Raw genomic sequence first — 27,085 nt, forward strand, 5'->3', positions numbered from 1 at the left:
AGACCAAGATTTGTTGCCTTATGTTGAAAAGTGGTCAACCAGAGGTTGAGGCTGCTGCACGCTCGTGCCACAACTACTTGCAATTAGCCCCAGACAACAAAAACAAAATCACCATCCAACTATTCATTCTCCTTGGGGGGGTGTTGGAGCCTATCCCAGCTTCCAGGGGGCGAGATGTGGGGTACACCCCGAACAGGTCCCCAGAATGTCACAGGGCCTATTTACTCACAAACCTCTGGTGTTTCTTGGTCCCTCGGAGGTTGCCGTCCTGCTTTTACTCCAGTGTGACTGAAGCCTAATATGCTCATTTCGTATAAATGCTAAGTGCTGTCACGAGGTACTATTTAATAACTTTTTACATTTTTTTTTTTTCCCAGAATGAAAATCTTCGTTCAAGTCGGGATGCCCCACACAGCAGCTCTATGTCAGACATGGCCATCTCCCCTTTGTCCCTATTTTCTCCCGTGTCCCCAACTGACAGTGTCTTCTGGGACTCTGTGGAGACTCCACCCAAAGTGAGTATCATCTGTTTTTAGTTTCCAGCTCCTTACTGGGTCACGGTGCAGATTTGATGATTGGCGTGAACGAGACATAAGTTCAAGTGATGCATTTTGTTCTTCTGGCTCCCATCAAAAGAGGAAGTCTTTGTTGTGTCCTGCATCACATGAGCACAGGATAGAGAGTGTGTGCGTGTGTGTGTGTGTGTGTATTTGGCATCTTGTATTCTGATCAGTTGCCCAGCTAAGGAAGTGGTGCATTGAGCACGAGGTTGTTATGCGGCTGGCGTGTTTGTCGTCAGTCTTTTGTGTGTGCAGCAGATAGGAGGGGAGGAAGGGACTGTGTTTTACCTCGAGGTTTGTTGTGAAATGCCCCCAACTAAAATCATCTTTCTCACATTTACCTCATCTCACCTGCTAATATCGCGGCTCTCCCTGCTAAGTGATGTACAGAGTCGGTGTATTTACCAACAGAACACCATATGGGGTTGATGAAACAACTTATAAGTACTACAGAGACAGCAGGGGGGTGCAGTAAAGCTGTCTATTTGCTGTGTTATGTTGTTGATCTAACAGGAGGCCATATGGTGCTTATAGAGAGAGCAGCTAATAAGTCAGTACACTTTCTTGCAGTGTGGTGACTTAAACAAAGGAGTGGCTGTGAAAACACTGGGTTAAACAACACTACAGTGTGAGTTATGAGGCAGACATTAATGACTTTTCCTGTTGCCTGAATTCACATAACTTACCCTCTGAATAGTATTATGATGAAACTTAGAGGGCATTTTTATAAATCCCTAAATTTATAAAGGTTTTGAAATGCTCTTAAAAAAATGTTTTAAAAGCCTTATATTTGACGTGTCTAGCACAGTTGACGGGAAGCGATAGACACTGGTGCAGCTCAGTGTCTCTGTGGGTGTCTGCACTTGTGCAGATGCAGGATGTGGGCAACTCGTGAGAAGGACGATAGCTATTTCCACAGCTCTCTTCCTGCATTCCTGGGTGTGTCTTCCTCTCTGTGACTTTGTCACTTGACCCAAGAGATGAGAGGTTAAAAGGCTGCCAGCTGCTTGACCGAAAAACAAACACACACACACACACACACACACACACACACACACACACACACACACACACACACACACACACAGATCTGAAAAGAGAAATTGCTCCGAGTCAGATAATATTTCCACACTCTATGATTTGGACGTGGCTTTGATGTGTTAAGAGGGGCAACATTGAAATGTTATGAAATAGCAAAGCCAAATGGTCTCATTAGTTTCTCAGTAATAAATGTCTCCTCGAGGGTTATTAAAGATTTTATTGCACTCTGCTCTGCAGCCTTTCAGGCATTGTAAATGTAAAGGTTTCATAACCACATAAACCTTTTTTAGAATTAGCTCTAACATACTTTGACTCGACAGAATATTTAGTTTGAAAACAAAAAATGAAATAATCAGGCGGGAGCTTTGTGTCCACGTGGTTTTATTAAATCTACTTTGCTTTGATCTTTCAGGTCCCAGAGCGCACCACCTCAAAGTATTACTGCAGGGAACCGATGATGGGACACAAGAGGGCCGCCTCAAGGTAGAGCACTAATACATGATGTCCATACAAGAACCAGCACTTGGTTCACCAAGTCGGTGCCAAACGTGGCTGCTAATGCTAGAGGGCTAACACGCGTAGGCTACACTAAGCTAGGTCCTGTTCATAATGTTAGCAGGTTGTCATTACAGTTCAGTCTGTACCAACACAACGAGTCTGGTGTGTGTGCAAAATTTGATTTGTCTGAGGCATTTTTTTGGATCAATTTTTGTATTAAAGTGTGTAATGTGATTGCCATTAGTAGAGACCATCACATGGGTTTGTGACAGAGCAGAAGTGTGTTTAAATGTTACAGGTTGCTCATTTTTCACACATAACAATATCAAAAACTCAGCAAGTGTCACTTGCAGTGACAAACCCACTAATAACTTTTAGCAGCACTTCAGTGCAGTTTTTTGTTTTACAGAAACCCACTGCACACCACATCTGAAGTATTAGACAATAGCAACTAGCTAGTGACCGAATGGGAGCATGCAGCATCTAAATGACTAAACTTTACCCCAGAAGAGAGCAAAAAAAGATCAAATACAAAAACAAAGAGGGAAACTTGAGACTCTTACATGATGACTGTTGGTTTAACAACCATGTTACTCATTGTTTGTGGTGCAAGCAGCCATAAACCTCACCTGGGTTCTTCTTCTGCTGAGAAATGAACTCTTGGAGCAGTCAGCACAGACACAGTGTTTGTTTTTTTTAAAATGCACACGCCAATGCACGGGAATCAAACTCGATAATTAATGAGTTTTAATGCAGTTTCCAGAATCACAGTGAGAATAATTAGCTTCAGATGCAAAGCGTTGTTCAGCACCTCATTTGTCTACCAGCTCTTCACATTATCACATTATTTTACTGGTGTATATATCATATTTAGTATAAAATATTAATTGATATGAAGTTAAACATTTTATTTTAGTTGTAGTAAACTCTAGTAAACTGTCTTTTAAGCTGGCGAGTCATTTTTCTTTTAATGCCTCATTAGAATAAAATGTCTCTTTACCACAGTGTTGTTGGGCCTGATTTATTGTTGGTGTTTGTGTGGCGCTCTAAGTCAGCATGTCGGCATCCAACTCGGGAGAACAGCAGATCAGATTCATTTAGCCTGGATGATTATTTTTGATGAGATGAAAATAATGGTGGAAAAACTGTCACTGCAGTGACGGCGTGAAGGACGTTCTCAGATCAGGACAGAGAGATGTATAGTGTTGATCACAATTCAGCTCACTTCCTGTCTTTAACTGTCTTTAACTCTGCGTCTGTAATGCTGTCTGTGTGTCTCTCTCGCCATCTAGTGGCAGTCCAGTGTCTGCAGCAGATAAGAGTGGGAGGTGTGCGTCCCATGGAGGCTCCTCTTTAAGCAGCAACCATCCAGGTGTGTGATGCCTAAACACAGCTCACCTCACTAACCTCAGTCCTGTGCTGTTGGAGTAACAGAGCACAGTGTCCTTGCCTTAGGGTTCAGTTTATATTGTGCACTAATAATCTTGGTTCTGCCATCTTTGAACAGCTAAAAGCACTCGTGTTATTTTAGTAATGACATGTGTTTGCAGTGTGTTTGTTTTTGACTGCTGTTCTCAGCAGCGCTTCAAACTTACACCTTACTTGCCCATGTGTGTGACACTAGTGTGAACAGCGTATGTGGGTGTGATCTCATGGGTGCCTGGCGTGGGTTGGGGGAGGGGTGTACGCATGCAGAGTACACTGCAACAGAAAGCACAACAACAGAGCGATGTATTCAAAGCCTGCCCTCTCCACCCGCGTCTCCGGCGAGAAAGAAACAACCAAGTCATCTTTTTCAAAGTTCTGCTTGGTGTGTCCTCTGTGGTCGGCAGCAAGGAAGCTGCACTTCTGCTGGGATAGACAGAGGGGAGAATATGTTTAGGATTTCAAAGTTGCCCTCTGCGTGTAGTTGGAAGGAAACACCGTTTGATGCCTCCCACTCAGTTTGGCTGCTGGCCTCAGCCTCCTTTCTTCGAAGTCACAGATCAGACATTGTTCTTGACAGTCGTGTAGCTCCTCTGTGGTTAGACGAAACCTTTATCTACTCATGCTACAACTGAGAGAAAGCCGCTTACTGCTTTGTAAATAGTAAAAGGAGCGTTTGATGTCTCGATTTATTGAATGTGTGATACTTAGGCTTACTTAGGTGCCCCGATGATGTTATTTCCACGAACACTTTTGATTCCAGCAGCACAGAAAGACTTTCTTCTCTCTCACGCTTGATGGAAACACAACAAACAGGAGTTGTTTCCTGTTTTGTTCCATAAAACAAACTCTTTATAAACAGTCGTTCTTTGGGTATTTAATTACCTTCTTGAACGACTTGATAACCAACCCTAATGTAACTGTCCTGTAAGTCTCTACTTCATGATTACAATGCATCACATGAATCTGTGGAAAATATAAAGGGAGTGTTTGAAGTGACAGCATGACAAAGGCTTTATTTTTAGTCCATTGTTTTTGTTTTACAGGCTAAATCTTTACTGTATTGATTTAGTTTCTATTGTTAAAGTTTGAGCTGCAGTATTGTGCAGTTTTCAGGGAAATGGCTCTAAAACCCAACAGTAAACTACCAACCAGCACCAAGAGCAGTTAGACACCAAGTGGTGAGCCAGATACTTCTGTCATGTGGAGATAAAAGAAAATAGAAAGAAAATAGAGCCCATTTGGACAGAGCGCAGCTGAAATGCTAGTGTAGAAGTTTAAGTAAACTGTGGGCTGGACTTTTAAAAGGTGGATTGTAAATCACTTTTCTTCAAATACACTATGAACAACATGCCTCTGTCTTATGGAAACTTAAATATATTTTTATTTTAAATCACCTGGGCAGTTTAGGGAGTCATTATTAAACATTCCCCTGGAAGCTGCAGGTGGATGCTGGAGTTTAAACAGCACACAGTAATGCAGTGACATGAAGCTGAGATTGTGGTTCACACATTTGCCTAACGAGCTAAAGATTGTCCGTTCGATCCCGGGAGGAGATCCAAGTCATTTCAGTCTTTTCCCAGAGAGGGCATCCAACATTTAAAAAAATCTGTCAAATCAAACATACCGAGCTGCCCACTGTGGTGACCCTTTGTGAATAAGAGAGCATTTTTTAGATTCAGAAGTGTTGCTGTAGACAATGAGGACAGTACAGCTCGAGTAACCTGCCTGAACTAGCTCACAGCCTTGGGTCCATTTACTGTCTTTAAAGCAGTCTGGCAAGAAACAGGTATATTTACACATGAGATTCCACATGTAACTCTCACACTGATTACTGCTGCTAACATATGTGTGTGTCTTAGGTTACTTCAAGCTGGAAAGTCCCCTCCTGCAGCACCACCCACACAGGAAGCTGGATAACATAAGCAGTGGACATACACAGGTAAGTGTTGTTGGAGCATGTGTGCAGTCTCACTGGTTTATAGAGTTAAATTGTTTCAGTATATCATAGTATCAGTACAAAGCATGCATGCACATGTCATCTAGATCCCTCTTCCTCATTGATTTGAAACTTGCTTCATCACATTAACATCAATGATTTTTCTCTCTGTCCAACTCATTTTTCCGGCTACTTCCTTTTCCTCTCGCAGGGAATAAAACCCGCTCTGGGTCGGCTTAACAAGGCCGCAGAATACTCTTCTTCTAGCGATGAAGTCGGCAGCAGTGATGACGAGGAGCGAAGCGGGTAACCAAACACATCCTTAGTGTATTTATGATGCTGTATTCTTATTGTTAGAGGTTATTGTTTAAGAAATGTTCCCATCAAGCTCATCATGTGTTTGACCTGCTCGACAGTTTCTTTTAGCAAAAAAACTAAGTGTCCTGCTGCACATGAAGGAGTGAAGCAACTCTTTTAGTTTCCAAACAGCACTGTGACGAAACATGATGTGTTGCAAGATTTTTTTTAAACTGATATTTAGAATCTAGTAAAAAGTCACAAAATTAGTAATTCTGCTGCATCTACTGGGAGAAATGAGCACTGAAATATTTCTGCTAAGTATGAAGAGGAAATGAAATCCAAGTCTGTTTATTGTGATTTCAATTCCTGTGGCAGTAAACCTGGGAGAAGCCAAGTATCTCATTTGGTTTAACAGTCCTGAAAGCAAATTAGTGTTACTATAGTGTTGTTTGTGAGTTAGTCACAGTCTGAAACAGCAGGTGTCATTAGGATCCAGTGTGTTGCTTTTATTGCTGAAGGATGCATCAGTCTTGTTTCTAACTATGAAATATGACATCTGCAGTCGGTCTCTAGTCTAAAATCTCGAGCGGTATGTTTCAAGGTCTGGCATGTCCAATGGAAAAGGGAAATACTTCAGAGGAATACCCGACGGCATCGTCCTGCAGCCTCACCACAATCTCAACCAGGTACTGAGCAAACACAACCACAGAGCACACGTGACTGTCTGCTCTGTGGTCGGTTGTGTAAAAAAGCTGACTTCCTAAAGCTTTAACATTCATTCATGTGACGCCTCACAGTTACTCAAGTTACATCCTGTCCTGGTATTGCTCTATAGATTTCGCAGTTGGGTTCAGATGACACCTACTTGCTACCAGACCTTCTGCAAAAAATTTCTTCCTCTAGTCCTACCCACAATGCATTCATCCAGCAGCAGCGAGCACGGGAACTTGGCTATTTGAGATCGCCCACATCTCCCGGATCCCCCACACACCAGGATCTACATGTAAGTAGAAAATCAGCACAGATTTCTCAGAGCTTTACTTCTTCTGGTCATTGTCATCATCAGCATCCCTGTTTATCATTCAGTGTACACTACAGCGACGTTCAGCAGTGTTGTTTATAATGAAAACAGTATATCATGCTCTTTATTATGTTGCTGTCATACTGTCAGTTTGTTTCAGTGGTGGATGTTCACGTTGAACACTGTCAAAGTAACTGCTGTGAGCCAAAAGCTCTAAACACTCGATGTCTTTTTACTCTTGAGATCAAATTGCATTGCTTTTGAGGGGCAACCAATCACTCAAAAGTTATCTTATATGATGAGGGCCTTAAAGAAAGACAGAGGATGAATTGATCGGCAGCATCAAAACCCAGTATAACATAAATATGGATTATTTTGAACTATGAATGAAAGCTACTCTAGTAGCATCCAAGAACAAAAGAATTAGATTGTAAATGAGAATAATAGTTGTTTGTTTTTTGTTTGTTTTTAAGACAAAGTGCTGATTAAGTTCAGATGGACTTACAGTTGTATCAGTATTAATGTCCTTGTGTTAATAAATGTCAACAGACTACTTGATATAAACCTTTGGGCTCATTATCATAGCCAAGGTTTAAATAAAGCGACAGACTGCATTAGTTATAAATGTCCACCAGAGGGAGGTAGTGGCACAGGCTGGGAGCTCAGTCTTCCTGGGTTTCAGTTTGGATTTCGAGTTAACGGAACTGTTGTTACTGATGTATGAAAACCATAATTTGTAACTGGTAAATGATTATATAAATGGTTTATGGTTTCATAACTGTAACTGCCTGTTGTGTTGTTTTTTTTGTTCGTGTTTTATTAAAGTATAAAATCTCTTCCCTTGTCATTGTGCTCATCAGGATATCGGCAGTCCTACTGGTAAAAGCCCGACATCATCATCTTCCTCCTTCCTGCCCTTCATTGATCCACGATTGATCCCCATCTCATCACCACCACAGAGCCCGAGTGAGTTTTCTACCAGAGAGCCGAGCTACAGTTTGCTTTGTGAGCACAGTTTAGTTTTATTTTTTAAACTTTTATCTTGAATCATTTTTGCATTCAGCGGGCATTAAGGGCGAGCCACTGAAGAGAGAGAACCACAGGAAGGGCTCCGTGGTTAACGTGAACCCAACCAACATTCGACCACAGAGCGACACGCCAGAGATCCGAAAGTACAAAAAGAAGTTCAACGCGGAGGTTCTGTGTGCTGGATTATGGGGTATGTAGTTTTTATGTGTTTTATGTTGTTTGTGTTTTTAAATGAAGTAGATTCTTTCAGAAAATGATACAAACTGTGTCAGTGTTGATATTTTCTGTTTTGACGTGCAGGTGTGAATCTGCTGGTGGGCACAGAAAACGGTCTGTGGCTGCTGGATCGAAGTGGTCAGGGAAAGGTGTACCCGCTCATCAGCAGGCGACGGTTTCAACAAATGGATGTACTTGAAGGACTCAATGTGTTGATTACTGTATCAGGTATATGTGCTGCATGTTCAAATGTTCAGAGCTACAGAAACAGTGACACAGAGTGCAGCACTCTGCCCTGCATAATGATTAAACTCTGCTTATAAGTTTTGCACAGTAGTTCAAAGAGACCACATTACTGTAACTGTTTAACAGGTTTCTTCAGGTAAAACTGACACTTGTGTGTGGATGACTGCTCGATATTCGTGCTCTGTTCTGGTTTGCTCCGTCACCTCAAAGAAACTGATTGAAACTTTGTCACACTGAAGCAGGAGTCGTTTGCATCCTTCCCTCTCTGTCTGTAGGAAAAAAGAACAAGCTGCGTCTCTACTACTTGTCCTGGTTAAGGAATAAAATCCTGCGTAATGACCCGGAGGTGGAGAAAAGACAGGGCTGGACGTCAGTGGGTGATTTAGAGGGCTGTGTCCACTATAAAGTGGGTAGGTACACTAAATAAAAACAGAATGATATTTTACAGAGCTTCAAACTAATGCAGGTTACAGATGTTGTGTATGTAGTGATCTTTAGGAGCTACGTGTAGAATATGTGGTCTCAGATTTTTCACGCTCCTTACCGCTTGTTTTGTTTCTGTTTTTCTGTTTTCTAGTGCGTTATGAGAAGATAAAGTTCTTGGTGATTGCCTTGAAGAATGCTGTGGAGGTGTACGCTTGGGCCCCAAAACCCTACCACAAATTCATGGCCTTTAAGGTTGGTAACAAATTAATGAAATGCAATAAAAATAAGAGATACTGAAGATATAAGTTCATCAGTCTGTGGAGCTGTGAAATACTAATATCATGGAAAGTACTACTTATTCTACTTATTAGAAGGTTTTTTTTAGATGTTTGTAGTAATCGTAAAGTCACACAGTAGTTTATCTCAGACTTTTCTTCTAGTTGAAAACTTGAAGCACCTTCCTTTTTACTAACCAGTGTGTGTAGTCATGTAAACAGGCTGACATGCTGGTTTTAGCATGCTAACTAACAGCACTACAGACAAGGTGAAGCTAAGTTTAACATCGCGGTGTAACACCTAAGAACATCAGCCTGCTCAGCTTTCCTTTCCATTGATCGATTCATTGATTAAGTGGGTTATTGCTGTGTTATTTCCACAGTCGAACACTTGCATGTACACAGACAGGACACATCAGGTTCTGGGTCTCATAACCACAGACTCTCAGCAGAGATGTGTCCCATTTCTGTTTGTCCTCTGAGGCCTGAACTACTTTCTCTTCCATACCGTGTCACAGGCCAAAAATGGAAGAATTAGGTGGACTATCTTAGGATGGCAGCTTTTGTGACACTGCATTATTATTAATGGAGCAGTTTCACTTTAGATTATGTAATTAGGCTAATGTGCAAACTTATGTAACTTAATCATCGTGTCTGTGTGTCTGCCCAGTCCTTCAGAACTCTGCCTCAAAAGCCCCTTTCTGTTGACCTGACAGTGGAGGAAGGTCAAAGGTTAAAGGTCATCTACGGCTCCGTGTCTGGTTTCCACGCCATTGACGTAGACTCTGGGACACCATATGACCTCTACTTGCCGACACATGTAAGCATCTGCTCCGTTCTTCGTACTCTTTGAGGATTGTGTCATCACTTCGACTCAGGAGGTTGTGCGTGTCTGTTTGCATGTTTTGTTGGCACTGTTTTTGCCATAAAGGTGTGTGTCGAGTCTGTGATGTGGGATAGTTTGAGGGTTTCCCTGCTCTGCTCCATCACTGTGGCTCAACCTGTAGTTGTCATCGTGAGAGTTTTACATCTTTAAAGACTAAACCGATGTCTGATCTCTGTACCTGCAGCTTTCTGTTAAAGCAGCTTATTAAGTCATTTTCTTTCATTTATCAGCTCTCCAGTCGACCATATCACCTCACTCTTCATCTCTTAGTATACATCTCAGTATAGCCCTCCTCCCACTCACAGTCATGTCAGTCATTACTTTCCTGCATTTCTGCTGTGTTCCCTCCACTCTCCTCCAACACAGTCGATGGCTGTCAGAAACTATTCTTCCATCCGCTTCCTTTTCTCCCTCCCACTGTCACTCTATCATTCAAGGTACCACTGTTCATTTTCTCTTAATTTCATCGTCTCTCTTTCTGCATTTACCAAAATATCATTGCTCACCCTCACTCCGTCTGTGGGAACTAATATCAAACTGTTGTGACTCACGTTCATAGGTGGTGTTTGAACTTTCATTAAATCTGCAGACACTGACTTGAGTGAAGCTGCTGTCACAGATCTTTTATGCGTGTACGCTGATTTTTCAGCTGATGTTGAAATGTGGATGTTTTGACGAGGCACTGGAGCGTTTTATCATTTCCTGTGTGGCTGTGGAGGAGTTTGATTTGTGATGTTCTCTAGAATTAGCACAGCTTGACCCAACGGATTCATCACAGACTCGACACCGCCTCCTGAAAATGAGACCGACACGAGCAATGACACTAAAGGAGTCACATGCTTTAGTGTCATTGATGCAGGTGGCTGTAGCTCAGGTGGGAGAGTAGGTCACCTACTAACAGTGGCTGGTGGTTCGATCCCAGTCTGCTCCAGTCTGCATGCCAAATATCCTTGGGCGAGATACTAAGCCCATGTTGAAGCCGTCTGTTTACCATTTACATGTAGAAGGTGCTGTTCTCAAACTGTAACGAACCACAGCAGACCCGGTGACATTTTCAAGCTTTTCAGCTTTATTTACACCTGCACAGCAACAACCAATACAGGATCCGGTATAAGCTGGCGAGGCGTGATTGTAGATGCCACTCAGGCGCATCCATCTCACCTGCAGTGGCATCGCAAGCCACACCCTGCCACATAAACCTAATAAACTGAGACTCACAGTCCAGTCAAGTCACCACCCTCCTTAGAGGGCCTTTAAATTAGGCAATAACACATTGTACACCATGTCAAACTAAGCACACCCTTACTACACACTACTGCTGCATTCAGGCTTAATTTTTTCTAATGATGTCTTCATTATTTCCTGATATGTAAAACCTTTAGAATTGAATGAGGAACCGTGACTGTATATGCTATAGCCTCAGTATCTGCATCAGATTCATTTCAGTTTATAGGTCACATACAAAGCGATTTAATCTCAAGTGGGTTGTCCCAGTTAAACTTTGCATAATAACCTCACTTTCACCTTAAAGTACACTCTGAAAACATTCACGGTTAACGACACAGTCACAGCACTGATGAACTGGAGCATCTTAGGTGTGTTTTCAACACCTGTGGCTACAACTCTGCATGATCTCTTTGGTGAAAGTAAACGACTGCATTTGGTGGCTGGAGTCAGCACGGCCAGTATTTCTTTGTTTGGTCCTTGTTGGGAACATGTAAATCTGATTTGTTTAGTGTTTAATATTTAGAAAGGTTACGCTGTAAATGTATTTGTGTCTTTAACTGTGACCAATCGCCCACTGCTGGTACAATTGGAGCAGTTATTATTCTTCCTCTGCTGTATGTGGGCATGTAAAGCTCGCTGTAGCTTGAGTGAGTCATATTCACATTCTGACACATCCTGTTAAATATGTTCTTAGCAACAACTGGAGAGGCCCGAGGCTCAGTTTATATTAAAGTGGTTCAACTTTACGCTGGAAACATTTTGGCTTGAGCCTTTATTTAATCAGTCTTTCCAGAGTCTGAAGGTAATCTGATTCCATCAGTTGATTTACTGTGCAAACTATACAGCACTACATGTGGTGTGGAGTGTGAGTGGGTGGCTGGTTGTTCCAGTTTAATGGTTTATTTAAAGATGTTCTTTATATTTGTCCGCCTAGCATCCATACGAGGAACGTTTAATCATTTTGTGAGTCATTCTGAAAGGACTCGTGTCACAATTCGATTTTTCGGTCACAAATTGCTGCGTGGAGTTAAAGCGATTATAAACTTTCTTTCTGTGAGGTTGTTTTTTTGTTTTGTTTTTTTTTATACACCCAAACACACACAGCACCCCTGCCACCGCTAAACGTGCTACTTTCTGTAAGCAAGGAGGAGTTGGAGACACATGAAGAGAGAAATTAGCTCTAAAAATACACCCCTTCTGTCCTCCTTCTCTTACCATCATTAACTGTGTGTGTGTGTGTGTGTGTGTGTGTGTGTGTGTGTGTGTGTGTGTGTGTGTGTGTGTAATAGAGAGAGAGAGAGAGAGAAAGTGAGTGTGTGTCCTGACCTGCTCCCCCCCCCTCCCTCCTGTGTATATTAAGCGAGCCTGCTCACAGCTGTCTACTACACCGGTGCCTTATGCTGCTGCTGCTTCGATATCATTTCTGCTCTCCTTCCCGTGTTTTCCTCTTTTCTTGTCTCTCTTACATGCACACTGGAGCTTTCTGCCAGACACACTCAGCTGCAGCACTCCTTTAAACCCACTCACTTTCTCTTTCTTCACGCACACTGGAGGAACCTTCACACTGCTGGGGCTTTTCCCAGTAGCTGTTATCTGATACACACTCATTCTTGTCTTAGGTGCATACCCACACACACATACACACAATCAGTTAAAGACGTCAAAACAGTGATTTCTGTTACTGTTAAAATCAGTTCACCTGTAAGCAAAGCCTAACCCTCAAACGTTTTCTCTCTCTCTCTCTCTCTCTCACACACACACACACACACACACACACACACACACACACACACACACACACACACACACACACACAATGTGCCCACCCACTTAAAGAAGTATACACACGCGCACACACACGCGTACAGCCATCTCCTGTTGTTGCCTGCAAACTATGTAACAATGCTGATTCCAAGGCAGAGGATTAAGATTGCGTTGCGGCTGTGGATGCCTGTTCTCATGCTCAGGATTGTGGTGGCTCACACTCTGGTAAGGTGTTCGGTGTGAAGCGCAGTGTTTGTGTCGGGCACAGAGCTCAGCCCAACATTTTCTTCTTTTATTGTAGGACTTTTGCTTCGGTGGAATCTGTTAAAGGATTCATTGACGTTGCAGTGTTTGTCCTAATATCTGTAGTTTGTCTGATATTCATGTTTAGAAAGTTGCAATGATTTATTTTCATAGTTAAATCTTGTCAGACCTGCTGCAGTGAACGCTTGGTTGGTTGGAATATTTCATAACTAGTTTGCTAAAAGTGTCTGAACAGATATTTCAGAGTTTCGCGATTAAATGAGGCTTGCAACAAACAAACACCTCTCCTTCACGTTTATGGACTTTAAGGTTGTGCGATATATAAAAATGTTCCAATCGACAGTCCAATAACCGATGATAGGAGGAAAAGTCGTGCAGCTGCAGACTTTTTGATGGGCGGAGCAATGCAATCATGCACGGACTGATTTGCGCATTTTAAATTTCTAAGTTTTGTTTGGAGGGAATATTTTAGCTTCTTTTCTTGTTTGTTTCAGTATTATTATAGATACTTTTTGGATTATTCATTTATTTATTTGAGATGCGCCAAATCCAACAAAAGACTTAACTTTACATCAGAGGGTTTTATGTTCACTGGAAGAGACATTTTGATTTTTAACTTACTTCTTGTTTAATTTGTATTTGCTGTTCGGTCGAGTGTGTCAGACAGATAAACACTGGAACAGCCTGTAAACACGTTACAGTGGGGGAAAAGCTCGTTCCTCTTTGTTTCCAACATTGTGGTTTTTTTAATTTGTTGTTTGTTAAAACGGCGCTGTTATTTTTGACTGCTTCTCTTAGCTTCAACCAACATTATTAACAAATGTACTCACGGGCAAAAAAAATAAAAACGATCAGCGAAAGGCTCCGCCTATCGTCGATAGTCGATGTATTTGTCCAATCACCGATGGACCCTTTGATTTATTAGAAACCTGTTTCTGAAGCGTTGGGTTCATCCTTCAGCTGGATAAGTAAATGGATCTTATCTGGTTAGATAAACATCCTGAGCTGTTGTGAACATGTGTCTGAACTGTTAAATATATTCCTAGGTCACTACTTTGAAGATGTTCTCAGTGAAATAATGTAATAACACTTTTCTGAATGGATTTAAATAAAGTTAAAGTTAGATAAACTTAACTGAGCAGTGAAATGCGTCTTCGAATAAAATCGAATCTCTAACTTGTTTTTTTACTTCCTCCTGGAATTTTATCTTAAATACAGGCTGCTGTGTTCAATCTCTGTTAAAATGTTTTATTAAATTAAGAATCTGAGTATCTGGTCAGTTCTGATACAATGCCGCCATATTTAGTCAAGGACTTTAGTTTCATCATGAAATCTAGTCTTTGAAATAAAGTTGTGACTATGGATTTGTTACGTTTGATTGTTGCAATGGTTGTGCATTTAGACCTGAACCTTAGTCTTTGGATCACCAGTGACTGTAAGATAACATTTAAATAGCATGAAAGAACAGCCTTCATGTTTTCTGCAATCCATATAGATGATAGTATTTTCTGGGGTTTTTAATTTGGGTTTTTCTTTCCAAACAATAATTAAAAAAAAAAAAAAACGAGTGTTCATGTTGTGTTTGTGTGTGCGTTACTCTGCAGATCCCGGGTCCCATCCGTCCCCATGCAATCATCATTTTGCCAAACAAAGCTGGAACAGAGGTCCTGGTTTGCTATGAAGACGAGGGCGTCTACATTGACACCTATGGCCGTATCACCAAGGATACAGTGCTGCAGTGGGGGGAAATGCCTACATCTGTCGGTAATGTTGGAGCACACATCTTTATGCAAATGCTATATACACCCATAAAGGTCTATTTTTGTACACAGTGCATCTTTGTGCAGGTACCACTAACAACAACCCAATTGCGATGATTAGTCAGGCACTGCTTAACATCACTGTAGATTTTTCCAGTTCGACTCACTAGATCTGGATGAGCAGCTGTCCTGCCACTGAGAACTTAACCTGAACCACATTCAGTGGAGACAGATCAGGGACAGGGTGGGCTAAAAATAAGATGGTAGTCAATCTGTGTGTGTGTGTTTTTGGGGCATGGAGATGAGGCAGTATTCAAGTATAAGGAGTAAAAATGTAGGAGACATATTTAGACTGTTTTCTCATACTCGTCTGTTTCTCTCCAATCCAGCCTACCTGCAGTCTAACCAGGTGATGGGTTGGGGAGAAAAGGCCATAGAGCTGAGGTCAGCGAACACGGGGAACCTGGAGGGAGTGTTCATGCATAAAAAGGCTCAAAAGCTGAAGTTCCTGTGTGAAAGGAATGACAAGGTAGGAGGAACCTACGACAAAAAACAGCCTCACTCGCTTTATTTATGCACCGTTTGTTTGATTTCAGTTCCTAAAAGCACCGTCTTGTTGCAGGTTTTCTTTGCGTCGGTGCAGTCGGGCGGCAGCAGTCAGATTTACTTCATGACTCTCGGACAGAACTCTCTGTTCAACTGGTAACACTGAGACCAGTTACCTCTGGGATCGACTGGTGGGCGTCTGCCTTCATTGTTCTGGGTTATCCTGGTGATGCTTTGTTGTGTGTTTTTTGGCTTTGTGCTGACCTGCGTTGACCTCCGTGAAGTGGTGGATACCATTGCAAGAGTCTGCTCGATTCCTCCATCCGTCCCTCAGCCTTGTGCAGTCGCCATGTTAAACCATTATGATCAACGATTGAGCTGGTCAAAAATCCGCCTGCAGGAAAAAAGCTTGAATTCATCGCTCCATCATCGACTACTGACGCGTGGATCACAGCACTGACGCCTGGACATGATTTGCAGCACAAACACACATCCACAGAAATGTTCAAAGGTACAAGCAGCTGTGCCAGCGTCTTTTTTCCTTTATTTTACGTGACGCTTCACCAAAACAGAGGGCTTCACGTGGACGGTTGTTCTGGGATTTCACATGAACACCTGGCTGTTTGTTCAGCGCCTGGATTTTTTTTTTTTTTTTTTTCAAGAATCAATTATGACTTAATTATGTGCTTAACAAGTATTTGATTGTGTGCGTTTTAAAATGCCCAGCTCTGATGCTTTTCTGGATCATCGGCATCCTCACACCTGGATCACAGTTGTTGCTGCACACACCAGAGAGTAATCATCACTTAATTTGTGTTTGTCTGTCAGTAGCTTTGTTCACTCTGTACATCACCTGGGCATTTAATGAAATGTGGGCTGCTTCATATCATTCCATCTTTGTTGCTCGTGCCATGATTACGTCCTTGGAGCAGTTTTAGATCCACAGTGTTCGCTGCCTGTCTGCAATACCTCAAAACTGTTCCGGTATTTATGAAGTCCTTGAATTGATAGAATTGCTTTTATCAGAGTGGTAGAACCCAAACAAACTATCATATTACTGTACTGACTCATGTTCTAGTTTATTAAATACATATCACTATTTTATTTAATATATAGCACTATCAAATGTTAGATAGGAATTATTTTCTCACGCAACTAGTCTGCAAATTCGTTATGAAGTGAGGAAAAAAAAAATACTGATGGGTATATTTGCTGCGTTGCATAGTTTGAATTAGTTTGAATATATGTTGCTAGCACAGCCCCTCCCCTCAGCTCTAAGTGTGAGAGGTCAGTCTACCACAGAACTGGACCACGTCATTTAAATCGCATTTCTTTTTGCAAAGGACCTTAAAAGCCATTTACCATAAAAGGAGCAATTTAAATGTGCAGCATAAATAGTGTAGATAAATAGAGATATAAAGCAAGTATAACTCGCTCTTTTTTTTGTATAGCTTGTATATAATCCTGTAAGATGCACTGTTTTCTAAATATTTTATTACACGCCATCTTTACATATATGTACAGAATTGCAGGCTTACGAATGTGAAATTCAATCTTAAAACCGAGTCGTGCATGCCCCCCACGGTCTTTGATTGTGAATGTGAGCTGCTCACAGGACTCACAAACTTGGCTGAATCGTCTAAAATCAAATGTGAATTCTGTTTGTTTGATTTTCTTGTTGCGTGTGTAAGAAAGGTGTTTTGCACAGTTGCCCTCTTATACGCGTTACATCAAAAGCCATCCTGTCGTCAGTATTGAAGAGATCACTGCTAACCTTTGGATCAGTATTTGTTACACTACCCACTGTCGGACCAGTTTTTGATGGGGCAACATGTTGAAAATATAAAATATAGGATATGTAGTGAGTTGGGCCTCTTTGTCTTTTATTCAATGAGCTTCAAAGCAAGAAACCAAAGATGAAAGCTTTGATGTATTTGCTTCCTTGATTCTAACAGATTATTCACAAGTGACAACTGATCTCATTTATGAATCAAGTTATTAATTTGATAAACTCTTAGATCACCTTGGAAACTCACCCAGGCCCAAAGTGTTGCAACAAAATACACACAAGTCAATGTTACGAGTGTTTATGTATTAAATATCACAGATGTATGCATTAAGTATTATTTGCTTTGGTAAAGGTAAAGAAATCATTGCGGTTTTCTTACCTTCAAATGTGAATCTGAGTATTTATCCATTTTATTATTCTGTTTCTCCTCTACGAGATTTTGCTTAAACGGCTAACTTTATGTTTTTTACATTATCCTGCACACTCTTGAATTTTGTCGTTATCATAATTGTGCCAAATGTTTTTATATACATTGATACTTTAATTTTACTTTTATTATAGACTTATGACTTGTGAGAAATATTACAGCTGGTTCTGTGAGAATATTTTGAACTGGAAAATGAAATTTTTGTCTTATTGCTAAGTTTTAATCACGTCTTACAACGATTCTTTCGGGGACAGAAGGTGTTTGATTGTCTGACGTACTTAACAAATAGCTTAACGCGGCAATTGTGCATTAACATAGTGGATTGTGACCTAATATTACCAGGCTAAGAGGTGCTCACTAACAGGGCCAAAATATGCCGTAACTATTAGCTAACTTGCAGCTCCTAGCTAATGCTGTTAGCTGTTATATGAAAGCAAAGCTTGGCTAGCAGTACCAAAATGAGTCACTTGTCTCATAAACAAAAGGACTTGTACACACGTAGCATACTTTGCGCTAATATTTACATAGATTCAGATTGTAAGGCACCTTAAAACTGTTATCCTTGTTTGAAGTGGATAACAACTGAAATTAAATTTGGTTAGATTAAATTCTGGCGAGCATGTCACGAGTAAATACACCTTACCTAGCTTGCTTTTTTTAAATTAACTTTTTTACCAATAATGTTAACATTTTTTAAAACCTGTAGGCTACTGTATATGTGGGTTTTTGTTTTAAGTATGGAATAGGACAAGTACATAGAGACTGTTGCTGTGCTAGCTTGTGGTCAGGCCTACAGGGAAAGGTGACAGTGTAGAACCGACAGCTTTGGTCAGGTTCCTGAGCAGGACCGTGGCCAGACTAGACAGGAGAGCAGACCAAAACCTAGTGCTCCACAGTTCTTATAGTTTTTGTTCAGCTCTAACTTTCAGTTATCGAACAGCCTGTATCTGCTCATCCTGCTTCCACACTCTGTCATACACCTTTAGGGTATATGCTGGGAAATAAACCAGCTCTAAAATGAGTTCTGACTCCATAATTCTCATTTGTCTTCAAAACTGATTAAATTGCAGAGTTCATTATGAAATTCTGTTACAATAACCACTTTTCTTTTACATGGTCTAACATTGGAATGATTGAGAGTATCTGTCTTTCTCTCTGGACTGCTTTAAGTAACAGCATATGAAATCAGCTCATCTGCAAGCTGACCAGTTTGACACCTAATAACAGTTTCCTTTTTATCAGGGTTTATCCATTTATGATCTTAAGCTACTCTTTTAGAGAATGAGGATATTTTTCTGGTTTATTTGAAGCAAAGTGCCTGCTGCTGCCACTCTTTGCTCCCTGTTGCTTAGCACTGGACGATCGCTGTATCACTAATGAGAGCGCGAGGGAACAGCGCACTTCCTCCTACACCTTCCACTGGTTAAAAACGTGATAGATTCTGTATCAGGCCTGTGGTGACTCACATCCTTAACTCTCCCACAAACTCTTTTTCTCTCACTTTTCACAACTCGTTTCCTCTTGCTGCCACTTTTCATCCCCTCGGCATCTTTTCCCCATCTTCAGCTTCATGCTCCCACCCCTGGCTGTCTCTTTAGCTTCCCACGTCCGCTTCCTTTTATTTCAGTTCGGTTCACGGAGACCTGTCGCATCAGATTGCACATCTTTATTGCACCAAGTAGATTTGCACAGCTTTTCAGATTAAAAGTAAGGTTTAATTGATGGAGATGGACCCAAACATTTAGCCCAACCTCGTTATTTCTCCGGATTGTGTTGCAAAGTAGGATGAAGCGTGATACAGGACGGGAAAAAAATGAATACAAAGCAGCTTGCGTTTTTGCAGTATTCACTTAAGTGTCAGCTGTTGTTTTCCACCCTGTGGATGTGATGTGTGGGAGAGTGTGATGAAAACTGGTGTTTAAAAAGGCAGAATTCAGTCTTCAAGGAAAGGAAGGACAAAGTTGGAGGAGGTAGTTAGGAGGTTTTAGTCAAGTGTCAATAGGAGGAGCGAGGAAGAGGCTTCAAGAGGCTTAATTTCTTTAAATAATACCTAGAACATATGTTTAGATATCTATATAGCTTTGGTTGTGATGAAGAGAAGGAGGAAGAGGATGTGAAAGGGGTGCTGACTGCATACATTGGCCTTTTAAGATTAAATATTGACATTTATTGCGTCATTCATCAATAAGCAAAATGATTTTCCTGGTGAATTTTGGGGGGGGGGGTGATATTTTCCAAAATCCAACTAATTACATGTTACATACATGGTAGTCTGACTTTATTCTTTAGTTGGAAGTTTTTGGTGTTATTTGACCCACAGAACCGTTGTTTTGAGATTATATAAGACCAAATATTATATGGCTAAATATCTGAAAATATATCTGTCTGCTCCTGTGTCATTTATAAGATAATTCTTTTGATACTTTGGTATATTTTTGCACTGGCCCTTTGTTTTATGCATTGTACACTGTACCCCTCATGCTTTGATACGAACGCACACTAACTCGTGTTTCCATGTAAAACGGTGAGGCCACAATAAATATGTTGAATCAAGTATCGTCTGTTTCTTTCTAGTTTTCACTGATAGGACGACTTTATTTAATCCACTGATGGGTTGATTTGCACGCTGATATTTCTGATCACACTGCATCTGTCAAAGTGACAAAATATGTTGTGTTTGTCCTTGTTGGCATCAACAGAAACATTCTGTCACTCATTTTCTAATGATGACTCTAATATACTGAAAAGAAAAAGAATATCACATATATGTTTTTAATGCATTTCCCATTTAGAAAGGATCATTTTATTAGACTCAGATTCCTGTTGGCCAAAACTGAAGTGGGGATAGAAGCCACTAACATCGAGACATGCAAGCTCCTTACCATGCATGGACGGTTTCACCCCAAATCCAGCACTTTGACACTGTGCGCCAAGTGGAACGAAGAAAGCCGAGGACCAGTGAGAGACAGAACAACTGTCCAGGATGAGACGACGAACATCCATGATTTCATCAGGCCACAACTGACCTTGTGCTTGGAGCTTATCTCAAGCAGCAGAAACCTGAGAAAGAAGAGGACCAAGGAGAAGAACCATCGTGGAAGGACAGGCCTCTGCACGGTATGTACCACTGGCAGATAGAGGAAGTTGCTGACATCCAGAAGTCCTACCAGTGGCTGGACAAAGCTGGACTGACAGCACAGAGGCACTAATCATGGCAGCACAAGAACAAGCTCTAAGCACAAGATCCATAGAGGCTGGGGTCTATCACAGCAGGCAAGACCCCAGGTGCAGGCTGTGTAAAGATGCCCCTGAGACAATCCAGCACATAACAGCAGGGTGCAAGATGATAGCAGGCAGGGCATACATGGAACGCCATAACCAAGTGGCCGGCATAGTGTACAGCAGGGGTGCCCAATCCCGGTCCTCGAGAGCTACCGTCCTGCAGCTTTTAGATGCATCCTTGTTCCCACACACCTGAATCAAATGAATGGCTTGTTATCAGGCCTTTGCCAAACATGATGGCATGCTGAAGAGGTAATCAAACCATTTGATTCAGCTGTGTTGGAGTAGGGATGCATCTAAAAGCTGCAGGATAGTAGCTCTCGAGGACTGGGATTGGGCAGCCCTGGTGTACAGGAACATCTGTGCCGAGTATAACCTGGAAGTCTTGAAGTCAAAATGGAAGACGCCACCTAGGGTGGTGGAGAATAACCGAGCTACGATCCTGTGGGACTTCGTAATTCAGACGGGCAAAGTGGTCATGGCTAACCAACAGGACATAGTAGTGGTGGACAAGCAGAGGAAGAGCGTGATACCGAATGACAGCAACATCAGGAAGAAGGAACACAAGACGCTGGAGAAGTACCAAGGGCTCAGAGAAGAGCTCGAGAAGATGTGGAGGGTGAAGGTAGCAGTGCAGATAACTGCACTAGTTATAGTGACGGGGCGATAGTGATAGGGAACAACATTGAAAATCTCTGTCCAGAAGAGCAAGAGCGCAGTCGTAGAAACAGCAAAGATGCTGTACAAGGCGTGCGAGCTCCCAGACCCCTCGCAGAGGACCTGTAGGGATCCTGTATGGATCAATGTAGGTTTTGCATATTCAGGCATGTATTTTAAACTATCCCAGAAGCTTCTATGTCCATTACTTTAATAAGTGAAGCCTTTTGGAATGAGATGATTCTGTTTGATGTACTCAGTATATTGCATCAGTTAGATCTATGTGAAATATGATGAATAAAGCCCTGATGAGCTGAGCTTGAGTGTGATCTGTTTTCCAAGGTTGTGTATTCACGTCTCCCTCCGTCTGTCCGACTCTCTCTGGTTCTCAGGTTTCTACCCAAAGACTCACTGGCACCGGTTGCAGGTTTTCTGGCCCCTGTCTCTCACACTTGGATGAAGTTTGGTCCGGTCATGACGCCTCCGCCACTTTTTGTAATTTCAGATGGAACAATATATCTTTATAGTTTGTGCAGCAACGTGCAACAAGCTAGCTCTGTGTCAGCTATCCATGGTCATTTGGATTTGGCATTAGCTGTGCACATTAGCACAAAGGCATGAGGCACCGGCTGGGGCAGACTTGAGCTTCCCTATTCTCTTTGACCATTAATTAACACTTCACTCTGCTCTAAATTTGCTCCTTCCGTACCCCTCTAACCAAACCCCACGTGGCTTCCTCTCACCCCCCCTCCTCAGCCTCAGATTCCCCCCTAACCCCGTCCCACACCCCAACCTCTTCAACACACACACACACAAGCTCCTGCTTGTGGAGCGTCCAGTAACCAAGCCATGACTGGCAGCCACACAGTCATATAGCAGTTTTGGTTTTAACATTTGGATTTTCTGCTTGTTGGATCAATATATTTGTTGTTATTCTTGGTTTTGTGGCCTGCTGGGGATAAAGCAGACAGGTAAGGATGGGGATATTTTTGCGGAAGTTCACTTCAGATGGGTTAAAGATTGTGTTGAGGATGCAGAGCTGCCTGTTGCTTGTCTAAATTAAGCTAGGAGCATATGACACACAATTACAGCATGGAGGAACTTGTGCAACCCAGCTTGCATTTCAAATCATTAGCTTTTCGGTAGAGACATCCAGAAAGTTTCGCAAAAGTGTAAGTCCAGCATGTGTGGCATGCTTCAAGCCCTGCTCCTTGTCAGGATTCAAAGAAAAGAGAAAGCAAAAGTCAAGTTAATCAGATCATCAAATGGTGTAATTCATTTGGTCCATGGCCAATGAGATCCTGATACTGCAGGCAGTACTGGAGTGACTGAGTTTGCAGCCAGAAGGAAGAGGACAGCTGGAATGATCTGTCTAAAGTTATTTATAATTTATATGCTGCGTCATGTGCTATCTAGCTATATTTCATTGACAATAGTTACCTCGACACGCTATTATTTTAACTACCAACCTTTGTAGCTATGTAACTTCCTACCTACATGCTTATCTAATAACCTACCTTTCTACTCGCCTATCCATCTGTTGATCTACCTACTTACTTTCCCCTGGCTGCCTTCAGCTTCTAGTGACACCACTAAAGATTCTTTGTAGTTACTGTTACAAAACGGCATATATCAAAAGAGAACATCCCAATGCACATCTTTAAATTAGCACAATGATAGTCTTTGAAAAATATATAGGCACACTCAAAGACATTGGTGCAAACTATCCACATAGGATATCGAGTGCAGCAAATGAAGAGGGGAATTTAAAGGGTATAAATAAAAAAAGGAACTGTGTCAGTTACATGTCCTGCAGTGTGAGGCAACATAAGACATACCAGCCAAATTTGAGCTGTGTGTGTGTACAAGCCTGGCATGCCTGTGTGACACTGTGTTCAGCCACTGGGTTCTGGTTGGCCAAAAGAGAGATCAGGTGACCCAGTCTGCGCTAAATTGGTCCTGTGCACAGCCAAGCTGAGGAGGTAGGAGAATTGGAGAGTCATAGGTTGAGGACTAGGACGGTTTCTGGAGTGATGCAACTGAGAAAATTCAAAACGTAATTTCTCTTTGTTATCAGTAGTCCCTTTACAAAGAGTTGGCCTTTGAAATCACCTCTTCACTAAAAAATTAAGTCACTTATTGATAAATGGCTGAATAAGAAAGAAGAGCATGGGCAAAAAGGGTGTAGCTATTGCAGTATACAGTGTGTTAAGTCGATGAGTTGTACAGGGAGCAACAGGCAGGAATGATTTCCTGTGTGGTTCAGTGGTGATTTTTGGTAATTATTTGGTGTTATCCAACATTGTCTTTATCTTGGACAACATCCGCCTCTCCAACACCACTTTAAGGGAGTCCAACTCCATCCCCACAACATTACAGACCAACATACCCAACAACTATGTTGGGTATGTTGGTCTGCTCTGACATTCTGCTCTGAATTCCGCAAAAAATTTCCAACTGGGAATGTCAAATTTCCGAATTCTGACTTATTTTGGAACGCACCAAAACAACCATTGTTACCAATATTAGCATTTAGCTTAAATTACTACTGTATCTGAACAGTCTCAGAGAAACGCTGGAGTGAACCAAGATTCATGCTGTTAGAGAAGATACAATTTAATTCCTTATCATATCCTGCTGCTATCACAAAACATCATACCATATACAGTATAAACTGACACTAATGCTACATTCACTTACTTAAGAGTCTTCTATTAATTACAAAGATATTTCCTGGAAAGACCCATGTATTAAATATATTTCTTAATGTACAACAATGAATAGTACTAGATTTATAGTTTCAGTTTTTCATAAATAACTAATAATAGCTGTGTGCAGTATGCATCATGTAATGCTACTTTTATCACAACTATTACAACTGAGTAAAGCAACAGTGTGTGCCTTTTTGTATCTTTTCTCTTTGCTGGTGTGCTCTTGGTCTGGTCACAGAGATGTATGGAAAAAGTTTAACATGATGTTTGTGTTTGTGCATTTTGCTTAGCCTGTTATAAACCTCCTACATTCAGTGGTTAATACATTACTCTAGATTTTTGGAGGGTACTTTTCAAAGCCCACAGGTTTATATAAAGGTTGCTTTGTTAGCTAATTTTAACACGGTCCACTTCATTCTGGATTTCTGCTCTAATGTGCCATTCCTGTCCACAGCTGAGAGCTGCTAGTGGCTGAAAGCTTCATGGTGTTGTGTACACCAAAGAGGGATCTGTTTAAATGAGCAAGGCTGGCTGTTTCTTCCTGTTTGTCAGAATCTCCTCGTCGACTGCAGGACAGCTCAGTTTTCTTTGATAACTGTAAATGACACATCTATACATGCTGTTAGTGTATAAAATAGATCATTTATGCTAATAACACAGGTTGGAGGATACGTTTGTGGCACCTGTTAACTATCACCATTCACCGTTTGTAATAGCAAACCAAATGACAAACAGTCATCACCATGACTCATCTCCAAAGGCTGGCTTTCTCCTGTCAGGTGAGAACAGGTGCACTGGAAATGCACTTACTGGAATACTGAACTCAGACAGAGTGCAGCCATCTTCCTCTTTCCCCGTGTTACAGAATCAGTGGGCTCAACATGCTGTTAAAAATACCAGCCATGATTCTTCATTGACACATCAGTGAGCAACACGGAGTCGTGTGCCATACGCATTAGCAAGCCATATTGACAAATTACATGCAAATGTTCAGAGTAGCAGTCTGCCGTAATAGGGACCTACGATTGGTCTAAAGTTATGTGATTTTACATATGCATTATACTGTATTAATGCTTCTCACCACACAGACCAGTCACTGTATTCAGAGCTCTGGTGCAGGAGCCCACCGAACTCCTGGCCATGTTTGACTGGGTATGGCTTCAGGGAAACAGGAGGTCTGAGATGGGTAGCATCTTTCCTCTTTGAGGGCTGCTAAAGGCCAACTGGCAATAAGCTTCTGGACGATCTAGTGATGATGTTTGTTCTCCTTTGGATTCATGTTTTAACATCTTCTGTCAGTCTGGACGTCCTTTCGTCTCACTTTAAACTTTAGGCACTTAGAAAAACTTAATAATCTGAAGGCATGACAGTCTACATCGGACACCCAGGGAGGGAGGTCATACTGAGAAGCCTCCAGCAAGTTGCATTATGGGAAATGTAGGGTCTAATACTGCTCAGTCTTCACCTACACTAAAGCAAAAAGGATGCCACTGTCACCCGTGTCTTTGATTTGCCTGCCGTCAGATAATATCAATGTTACATCCTTGTTTGGGACGTCACTGAACTTGGCTGTCACTGCTTGTGTGCCTCTGTCCATCTGTTGCTTGCCAGGTAGTGGATTTGTTGCACTGCATGAACTTGTCCTGTCCTGTTGTCGCTGCCACAAATTCTGCAGTTATATAAGAGAGACAATTGATACAAAGGGTTTAGCAACAGTTGCTGTTGTATCAGCAGTGGGCTTTAGTACGCGCACACACAGCTGTTTGGAGTGATTATGTGAGGGGAAAACTGGATGTACACACGGATGTCATACATGCCTTAGTTGTTTCTTCTTTCTTAAGCTGTGATCCTCTCATTTAGACAATGTTTAGGCTGTGTTTATTTGACTGCTGTGACCCCATGTAGCACAACTAGTACAAATAGTAACCCAGCTAAGATGTACTGTTGTAGATTAAATGTATATAATTCTAGAGTAAAGACTTTTCTTTACCTCTGCGACTTCGACATGGAGATGCGTTGATTTATCACAGCTCAGACAGTCTGTGCAGTGCTTAGGAGGTGACAAAGTTTAATTTAGCCCAGAAACCTGAACCTCAGGCAGCTCCTTCTCTGAAACCAAGACAGACCTCCCAAGGCCGGAAGGCTGAGATCTGAGGGAGTCTTTTGGGTGTATGAGTCTCCTTATGCCTTCAGTTAGCTCAGATATGGCCATGCTGTTGCCAAACAAAGTCATGGAGAAACAGTGACCTGTTACAAGAGTGATTTGGTGCCCTGTTTGAGGAATCCAGTGTGTGAGCTCAAGCGTTTAAGCTTATATGTTTCCACGTCTAACTTTGAGTCTGCGTAAGCGTGCGTGACCATTCATTTGTTTGGGGATGATAAATAGTAATACAAAACATTACTGTGTTTGTATATCACCACCTGAAAGAAACAACAGATCAATAGAAATGCATGTAATCAAGCTTGAATTTAGCTGTATTAAATATAACTGCTGGAGGTTTCTTCCTGTTAAAAGGGAGTTTTTTCTTCCCACTGTTGCCAAGGTCTTCCTCAGAGGGGATTGTCTGATTGTTGGGTTTTCTCTCTAAGGTCTTTACAATATAATTTGCATTGAGGCAAATGTGGCTGTAAAATTTAATTCAAGGCAAACAAAGTGTTGTGTGTTAATTAGTTGTGAAATCCTGTTTTGAAGCTTTGAGTTCAGTATTATAAATGAGGGGTGGAAGTGACTGTGAAACGAACAGCTTGTCAGTTACAAAGTAGCTCCGTCCTGCCTTATTATCTGTTTTACTATCA

General features: G+C 41.6%; 2 protein-coding genes across 5 annotated transcripts in view; both read left to right on the forward strand.

The window, feature by feature from the left end:
• LOC146677217 (mitogen-activated protein kinase kinase kinase kinase 4) overlaps positions 1-20,192 on the forward strand; it is a 60,661-nt gene extending 40,469 nt beyond the window's left edge. For all 4 annotated transcript variants that reach the window (XM_085419398.1, XM_085419410.1, XM_085419421.1 and 1 more), the window contains 16 exons: positions 378-515; positions 2,014-2,084; positions 3,392-3,471; positions 5,387-5,466; positions 5,675-5,769; positions 6,365-6,449; positions 6,599-6,766; positions 7,645-7,750; positions 7,848-8,003; positions 8,114-8,257; positions 8,551-8,685; positions 8,853-8,953; positions 9,647-9,796; positions 14,722-14,881; positions 15,267-15,406; positions 15,500-20,192. In XM_085419398.1, coding sequence (XP_085275524.1) covers positions 378-515; positions 2,014-2,084; positions 3,392-3,471; positions 5,387-5,466; positions 5,675-5,769; positions 6,365-6,449; positions 6,599-6,766; positions 7,645-7,750; positions 7,848-8,003; positions 8,114-8,257; positions 8,551-8,685; positions 8,853-8,953; positions 9,647-9,796; positions 14,722-14,881; positions 15,267-15,406; positions 15,500-15,583 — 1,893 coding nt within the window. In that variant the 3' untranslated portion in view covers positions 15,584-20,192. The remainder of the gene's footprint in view (positions 1-377; positions 516-2,013; positions 2,085-3,391; positions 3,472-5,386; positions 5,467-5,674; positions 5,770-6,364; positions 6,450-6,598; positions 6,767-7,644; positions 7,751-7,847; positions 8,004-8,113; positions 8,258-8,550; positions 8,686-8,852; positions 8,954-9,646; positions 9,797-14,721; positions 14,882-15,266; positions 15,407-15,499) is intronic.
• A 2,209-nt stretch (positions 20,193-22,401) lies between these two features.
• myot (myotilin) overlaps positions 22,402-27,085 on the forward strand; it is a 33,087-nt gene continuing 28,403 nt past the window's right edge. The window contains exon 1 of the mRNA XM_085419434.1: positions 22,402-22,549. The gene's annotated coding sequence lies outside the window, so the exon portion shown is untranslated. The remainder of the gene's footprint in view (positions 22,550-27,085) is intronic.

Source organism: Rhamphochromis longiceps, linkage group LG2, assembly GCF_057381845.1.
Source record: "Rhamphochromis longiceps isolate RC_006_pf linkage group LG2, R_longiceps_female_GT1.1, whole genome shotgun sequence".
NCBI classification, from domain to species: Eukaryota; Metazoa; Chordata; class Actinopteri; order Cichliformes; family Cichlidae; genus Rhamphochromis; species Rhamphochromis longiceps.